This window comes from Montipora foliosa, chromosome 2, assembly GCF_036669935.1.
Source record: "Montipora foliosa isolate CH-2021 chromosome 2, ASM3666993v2, whole genome shotgun sequence".
Lineage (NCBI taxonomy): Eukaryota > Metazoa > Cnidaria > Anthozoa > Scleractinia > Acroporidae > Montipora > Montipora foliosa.
The window spans coordinates 3,100,830-3,109,840 of NC_090870.1; the positions used below are offsets into that span (position 1 = coordinate 3,100,830).

The 9,011-nt window shown below is 39.6% G+C and overlaps 1 protein-coding gene across 1 annotated transcript; it reads left to right on the plus strand.

The window, feature by feature from the left end:
• Window positions 1-527: 527 nt before the first annotated feature.
• On the plus strand, window positions 528-8,025 carry LOC137992073 (uncharacterized). Its single transcript, XM_068837160.1, has 3 exons — window positions 528-2,027; window positions 5,267-5,489; window positions 6,407-8,025. The coding sequence occupies exons 1-3, from the start codon at window positions 566-568 to the stop codon at window positions 7,245-7,247; spliced, it is 2,526 nt and encodes an 841-aa protein (XP_068693261.1). The 5' UTR covers window positions 528-565; the 3' UTR covers window positions 7,248-8,025.
• Window positions 8,026-9,011: the final 986 nt, after the last annotated feature.

Here is a 9,011-nt window from a genome sequence, read left to right on the forward strand (position 1 = left end):
AACGTCAGCTTTTAGAATCTCTGTACGATGGCCAATTTACATTATCAACTCCGTTGATAAAACCAAATTTTTGTATACAAGGGTATACGTGGGTATATAAGGGTATTTAAGGGTATATAGGGCTAATTATTTAAAGACACTATAATAGAGCGAGTTTCAATCGCATGTCGTAAAACCAAAACCAAAGTAATTACTTGGCCTATGAAAAAGGACGGAGACAATCCAATAAACCAATCAAAACTCGAAGTAATACACGCAGCCGACACAAAGCGAGGGAAATGTGCACGCGCGAGCCACTATTGGTTTTGGTTTCACTTCTGATTGGTTGAAAAAGTGGCGCAAGAACTTTGAACCAATCACTGAGTGAAGGAATGAAAAACCAAAGAAATTCGCTAATTACTTTCCATACAATTCCACACTCAATTGAAAACCGCTCTATTCGCATGGAAACTGGAAATACATTATAATTTAAATACACTATAATATGGGATACATGAAGTACCTAGGCAATGACATTGTTGTTATGTGAGGTAAAGGGAAAATCAAGATGACAGACTGAGCTAAAATGTCCTTTTCTGTAGTTATGGATAAACTCGAAGAGCTGTATTTTGTAACATCAAATAGCAATTGTTTCAAAGAAATTTACGAACAAGGACTAATCAATTTCCTACTAGATCTAAGCGTCCAACAAAACAGGAATTTGGATTTTGAGTTGTTGGCATTGACTGTGGTCCAGAAATTGTACCAAAGACTTGATACAGTTCATTGCCAATACTTGAGGACCATTACCGATGTTCTTATCGTGGAAGACTCTCTATTGGTCAAGTTGTTTAAATATTTGGGTCACAAAAACCAACATGTCGTGTTTTCTGCTGCTAAAGCAATTACAGTAATTTTGCAAAGACTCCCCAAACGTACGACTGGTGTAGAATGGACAAGAGCGCTGTTTGATTTCACTTTAACAGGGAACGAATTCGACAACCGTTGGAGCAGCCTTTATGCAATGGAAATATTAAGAAAGCTTCTCAAAGTTTCCAGGGCCAACCATAAGAGAAGAGAACATTCCGGTATTTCCCAATGTTACGAAAGACAGCAAGAATCACATTGCCAACATAATGTACAGGATGTACAGAGTGGCACAATTCCAAGAAACGAATTGGCGGAGTTACTTTTAGATACCTTAAATTTACAGCATGTTTTTTTCCAGTATGTTCCATTTCTTGTACGACCAAATGGAGTCTATTCTTTTGTGAAATTATGTCAGGATAATAGTACTGCTTATGATATTGTTGTGTTCCAGGCCAGTCTTAAACTAGGAGAAGCAATTCATGATCAAGAAAATAACATTGTGAAGCAAGACACCATCAGTGGAAAAAGAGAAAATAATTTTGTTGCTTTCCTGCGCTTTGTTGTGGAGGTTGTCAAACATGTTCATGTCAGAGAAACGTATGGTCCTTGTGGTAAAGATTGTGATGATGAATTGTCTATAAGAGGTTCTCTCAGCTCTAAATTACAACAAAACAATGAGGAAGTGATGACTGAATCTAGCAGTAATTTGAAAAGTCAAGAGGTCTTTCATTTCAAAGATCAAGCTGAGAAAACAGGATGCCTGGGGATTAAAAACTCCACTATCAACCAACTTTGCACAGTCGTAGCAATTTTAATTCAATATCTTCATTGTCATAGACTGCCATCCCCAATTTTTAAGAAGATCCTGGAAGTTGTGAAGCAAGTACAATCTCTGCCAAGGTTGTCTTTGTTTTATCGTAAATCTGAGTGTGCAAAATTTGAAAAGATTCAAAGAATTTCTGCTGTCTCCTTTCTTTGTCTTTTTGAATGTTGCTTCCTCAATAAACTACCAAAATGCTCTGGATATGAAGGATTCTGTGGAACAGAAATAATGTCATTCTCGAATCATAATGCACACCAACATACACATCGTACAGATGTTGTTGCACTGCGAACAGCTTCCCTTGCTTTCATTAAGTCATGTTTTGTTGGGCTGAAGGCAGTCTCCAAAAGGGAAGGTATGTTTGAAAGATGTTTGTTTTGTAACACTAATCTGCAAAAGAAAGCTGTTTCCTGGCCTGTTGAGGAAGTTACAGTTATTGTTGAGTTCTTTTCTTTAACTGCCATCCCCCCCACCATGACATTTACATAATGTTTAAAAAATGAGCAGCAGTGTTTTATCAGGATTTAAAAACATGAGACGTAACCAAGTGTTTTTAGACCCAATAAAATATTTGCTGAGTTTTTTTAACAGCTTCAAAAACATTCCAAAAAAAGCGTGTCCCTCTGGACTCAGAACAATGATCTCAATCGTGAGAGGAGAATATTAGCATATCAGAAGAACAAGCTATGCCTTATTACAGGGCTCAAAGTTTATTTTTGGCTTTGGGAGTACTTGTGCTACCAAGTGTATATTTCTAGGCGCACAGCAGAAAATGTTAGGAGCACAGCTTAAAATACTTGGAGCACCTGTTCTAACAGAAGAGCAGAACTTAAGACATTATTGCGTCACTTTCAGTTTTTTATTTTGACTTACTTTTCGTTTGAGACTGTGTCTGTGTTTCGTATTCGAAAGTAATTAGCGAATTGCTTTGGTTTTGCATTACTTAACTCAGTGCAACAATTCCTTCAATGAAACCCCCTCTAGCTACTCGAATCCGTTTAGCTCTGCTCTTTCAAATTTGTGAGACAAGAAATATAACTGATAGAAACCGATGTTTTAGTGCATCTTGCACCATTATCAATATTACATTAGGATAAAATGTGGTTTGTGAAAAGGATAAGTTGAAGTGCATTTGCATAAAAGAGTGCCAAGCTAATTACATGAATACTTTAGCATGATGAGAATCCGACTGTACGTTCAATGCTGGTTTAAGATGTTGAATACACAGCATTTCATTAACAAGACAGTCAAATTTGTTTGTGCATTTCTTGATTACATTGAGGCATGCTAAGAAATTGTTCGGAACAGCAACTGCAGCATCCTGATCTTTATAGGGGATAACTATCCAGATGGCGTCATCGGTATGCTGTGTAGGCTGGTCCACTGCCACTCTCGAGGTGATAAACCTGTTGATGACGGAATCAATAAGGTGATTCGGATACCTCAGCTTACTGAAAACCTCTCTCACATTCTTCTGAAAAATGCGCCCAAGATGACGATAGCTGGTGCACGCAATCAAGCATGGTTTCAAACAAGCCATGCTTGTAGCGGCTGTCCACATGGCTATGATAGTGCAGGAGTAGCCCTGTGTTTGTCGGCTTAACTTAAACCTTTGTTTTAACACATGGCGTGCGATTTAAAAGCTGCACCCCAAGGAAAGGGTGCATCCCATTTTTCTCTACCTCCATAGTAAGGCTCACGGCGCTATGGGCATGGTTCAGGGCATGGTTCAGGGTATCCATCGGTCTGTTCGTATAGGGCCCCATTGGACTGAAACAGCTACCCCTTTGTAGCAACATGTAGAAGATCAACAAGATCAGTTCTAGTCAAGTTTAGATCATAGGTGTCGTTGAACCAGTTGTTCTCGAAGGCTTTGCGTGCCAGGATGTCAAACAATTCATGTGCTCTATTGAAGGGTCCCTAAAAAGTCAAGGAAAACTCCCAGAATTTTCCCACCGCTACGTAGACGACACTCTAACCACGCCCATAGCGCCGCTTCCTTTCTTTGGGGTGCAGCTTTTGAATCGCGTGCCATGTGTTGAAACAAAGGTTTACATTAAGCCGACAAACAAAGGGCTACTCCTGCACTATCATAGCCATGTGGACAACCTCTACAAGCATGGCTTGCTTGTCACCATGCTTGATCGCGCGCACCGGCTATCATCATCTTGGGCGCATTTTTCAGAAGAGTGTGAACGTCTGAGAGAAGTTTTCCGTAAGCTGAGGTTTATCACCTCGAGAGTGGCAGTGGACCAGCCTAAACAGCATACTGATGATGCCATCTGGATAGTTATCCTCTATAAAAATCAGGATGCTGCAGTGTATGTCAAACGACAACTTAGAGTTCTTAGCAGCAAGATCCAAAAGACCATTCAACCCTTGTTTACTAGCCGCAAGCTTAAACAAGATCTAAGCCTGCGTGAGCCCAAGCCTAACATCGTAACCCAGCAATGCGTTGTTCATTTATTCAAGTGTGACCTGTGCGATGCAGGTTATGTCGAGTACACAAAGGGCCACCTTCACACATGCATTGAGGGACACCCTCAAAAGGCGTCATCTATTTACAGGCATTATTGCAAAGAACATGACACTGCTGTTCCGAACAATAATATTTCTTAGCACGCTTCAATGTAATCAAGAAATGCACGAACAAATTTGACTGCCTTGTTAATGAAATGCTGTGTATTCAACATCTTAAACCAGTATTGAATGTACAGTTGGATTCTCTTCATGCTAAAGTATTCATGTAATTAGCTTGGCACTCTTTTATGCAAATTTGCTTCAACCTTGATAATGGCGCAAGATGCACCGAAAAGTTGGTTTCTATCACTTATATTTCTTGTCTCGTGTATTTCCAAATTGTTTCTTATAAGTCGTGCTGTATTTGAGCTTCTAAGGTGCATGAGTGCGATCTCACATGATTTTTTAGACGCACAACCAAAAATTTAGTCGCATGTGCAACCATTTGGTCGTTGACTTTGAGCTCTGTATTAGTATTCTTTATATCAAGTATACTAATGAGGAGTGGATATAAAGCTCATAAACGTGACGTATTAGTGGTGTTTTGATAGGCTGTTAGGTCATGAATTATTAATGAGTTTTTGAAGGATTGATAAGCCTAGTGCATAAGAAACCACGTCTGCCAAAAGCATGCACAGTAGCTCCCTACCTTGATAGACTGATTAAAAAAGTAAACAGTATTTTTAATGCAGCTTCCCCAATAATAGTATTAGAGGGAGACTACCCGCAAGGCATCTGAAGAGTCTTGCTGAGGTCAGTTTGTGCTTTATGCTTTATCCAACTAATAATCAGCTTTCTTTTTTTTTTAATTAGATACTCATCTCTTACCAGAAATACTAGTAAATCCTTGTAAAAGCTATTACTCATTCATGAGAAATACAGAGAAATGCAGTGTTAAGATTACATTAATACATGTCAAGTCCCAATACAATAATGATTCAAATTTTACCCATAAAGTATTAATAATGATAATGAAAGTATTAGTTTTCGTTGCTGTAAATTACAGAATGATTGTACTGTTTTTAGACATGGAACATAATTTTTTTGTAATATGCTGTTCTTTAATTCTTCCAGGTTCATCATTTTTTGAGCAATTAGTCCTTACCTGCCTTACTTCATGGTGTGTTCACATTGTTTCTCTTGGTCATGACATAATGTGTACCACCAATGTCACCACCATTCAATATTCCAGTCCAAGCAAGTTTTGTTCCTTGTTGGTGGTACTTTTCTGTGATCAAGATGATGAGCTTGTTGAAGTTTTACTGTTACTTCTGCTTCTTCACCAAGGAATGCATAGGTAAGTTGTAAAGTAATGGTCATGGATGATGACAAAAATGAGCCGTGGAAAGAGGGAGCTAAAATGTTTAAATTATTAGCCAATATTACAAACTCACTGTCATTGTACCCCTAAGGTTATGCATCATGAGACTCTAAAAGAGTTAAGAGTTTTTGACCTCCTAGTCCTCAAAATGTCATTGCTCTGTAATGCTAATAAGGCATGGAGAATCTCTCTGATCTGGGACAAGCCTTAGACAACCTTCAAGTATAAAGACTGCACCTCAAATTTACAGCATTATGTATATTTATTACTCCAGTATGTTCCATTTCTCGTTCAACCAAATGGAATATATTGTTTTGGGAAATCATGTCAGTATAATTTTGTTGTGTTCCAAATGAATCTTGAAAGAGGAGGCCATTTTTGCACTGGGAGTAGGATACAAAGAAAAACTGCTTGAGACGAGTGATGAGGTAGTTCATCACCATTGCATTCCAGAGCATTGGTTGACATTCACTCTGCTCCTGTATCACTACAACCCTTTTTGACATTTACATATTTTAGAAATAGGCCCACATACTGTTGTTCAGGCCTAGCTAGATACAAAAATTTGAATGTAGCTTTAAAAGTTACAAAGACCCCAAATACTTATTTCTTCAAACCCGGGTAGCATCAGACATAGTCTGATTGTCAGCATGGTTGCAACAGAGTTGGTACTAACTAGTTATACAGAGTTAAGTTAGCATTGAATCATGGGATCAGGTTCACACATAACCCAGATAAGTATTAACCCAGCTTCAAGGAACATAGTCTTTGGTAAAGAAATGTGGACGAAAATTAATTGTCTTTAGAAACACAAATATTCAGATTGAAAATCAGGTCTACATATACAGCGCCACGTCTCCTTTGTTTTTGTTAATTTCTGTTTATTTCTCCAGGGATATCTCTCGCAGTGAAACTGTAACAAACCTTCAAGACCAGTTAAACCCACATTTGCTGTTCTTTAAGTTTGTGCAATCCATCGAGTTCGATCACTCTGTTCTTCTTGATCTCCTGATTTCGTCAGAGACGCGATTTCTGGAGTACATTGTTCACTATCTCCACTTTGTGATTGATGATTGGAAGTGGTTTAGCCACTGCGTGGTAACTTTTGAACAGGAACAAATCAGTAGTGAAGCTGTAAAACCTACTTGGAATGACGTACGCACAGACTTAGCATATGCGTTGAATAAGTATGCATTTCCTCCCGATAAAAGTGCTCAGTTTTATAGCCAAGAATTAAACCCGAAAGAGGCAGTATCTGAGATTCAGGAGGAAAAACTAGTTGAACAAGAGAAAGGCGTTTGGAAGAACGAGGAATTTGACAGCATTGAAACTTTGTCATCAGTCATTTTCGAAAGGAATTGGAAAAGTGACTGCCATTCAGAGTCAGCCTGTGTGCAGCTGCGGTCGCGTAGCTTTGATAAATTGCGTAGTCATCCAGAATGCAACTCTCTAAAAATGGACCACGTAGGGAAGACAAGAAATAGCTTGGAGAGCATTTCTGTCCTTTACTCTTCAAGCGATGAGTCGGACAATGGAATTGAAGATAATATCAATGTTTGTCATGACAGTACCGAGACAGTTTGTTTGTCTCACAATTTAGAGAACATGATGACAATGTTAATCAGACTAAGGATAGCTGTGGTACGTTTGTCAAGTGGCGGGCATTTCCCGTATGACGCATCACCATTAATATCACTTATTGAAACAGTGGAGAAATATTACGATGACTGTTGATCTTCACATCGCAAACACCAACCAGTGGTTAAAGAAAGCAGCGATAGAGAAAATTTCTGGTCGTTTTTTTCTTTACGCTTCCAATGATTGTGTTATTTTCCTCAACTCATCGAGAGTGTAGGATGACATAGCGAGGCCCCTGTAGTTGAAAACCTGCTGTCCACCCAATGAATCACTTTAAGGCTGCTGAAAAACGCCAACAAAGCCAACTGAGTTAACAAGAGGACTGTGATTTATTCAGTAGATATCTCCATTTACGCTTCGAACAACTGAAGCCAGGGGCTCGTTTCTCGAAAGAACCCAAACTTCACGGGCCTTTTTTGGGTGTCCCAGTTCTCTAAGTATCTTAAGAGCGAAGAGGTTTTACTTAAATTCGTCAAACTTCTCAAAGTTTTAGCTTTTTGTTATCTTGAAAACACGTTAAAAGACCAGTTCATCAAAACAAGTGGATAGCAATTTCGCAAATGGCTCTTCGGGGCTTTCCAGAAAAGAGCACGAATTTTAGGGACGCACATTAGGGACTTAAAAATCTACATCGCGTTCGTCAACGAGAACGCCGCAAAACAACAATATTATTGGTTAAAGAAGGGGAAAAGACTATAGTTTTGCGGTAGTCTGCTTAATAATGACGCGAAATCACCAAATGTTAGGTTTTAACAACAACGTGGGCATACAAATGTAAACCTTTCATTCTTTTCACTCTGAAACGGCTCGTTCCAATTGATTCTTAGGATACTTTGCCCACATTGTACGACGCGAGCGAGATGTGATAATAGGGAAAACTCACTATTGCGCAGTCTTGTAATTTGAGGTGAGGTTTTCGTCGACCTCATCAAGGTCTTAAGATAGAGATTAGAGAGGGAAGACGTTAGACAGTAATGACTAGAACCAGGTTGCTGACCAGCGGTTTTCGTTAAAACAATGGTTTGCTGGGGGTGCAAATCTTTGGGTCTTCAGCAACATGTGAAGGGGGCTACTCACATCCATGGTCACACACTGGATCTGATTGTAACTCGCCAATCGCAATCTGTGATCTCTATGCCACAAGTAGACCGTTTATTTTCAGACCACTCTGCTGTTACCTGCAGTCTTCAAATGCCTAAGCCGGCCACTTCCGTTAAGAAACATAACTACAGAAATCTTAAAGCTGTTAACATCGATCAACTAAGAAAAGATCTTAGAGACTCTGAATTGTGTACTAAACCCCCTAGCTCCCTTGATGTGATGATTGGCTGTTATAACACTACTCTTACGGACATCCTGAACCGTCACGCCCCTCTTAAAACCAGGACTGTAACTGTAAGGCGACGCCTACCATGGTTTAATGAGGATATAAGAGAAGCCAAGAGAGCTAGGCGCAGGGCTGAGAAGCGCTGGAGAAGGACGAGGTCTTCATCAGACTTTGAATGCTATAAGAAATGCAGGAACCGTGTTACCTATTTATTGAATGACGCCCGCACGGCGTTCTATGGTAAACTTTTCAGCGCTACGAAGAGGTTACTGAGGCAGCCACGTGACGATGAATGTTTACTGGCTAACGCTATGGGGAATTTCTTTGTCAAGAAGGTATCTGATATTCGGTTGGATCTTGATGTTGCTGCACGAGGTTCTTCTGGGTCCTCAAAATATGACTTTGATCGTCCTGTGAGAGAATCATTCAGCGAGTTTAAGCTTTTAAATGATGATGACGTCCTAGAGCTGGTGAAGAAATGTGCTAAGAAGCACTGCGCTTTGGACCCAATGCCAACTCCAATGGTGGTGGAG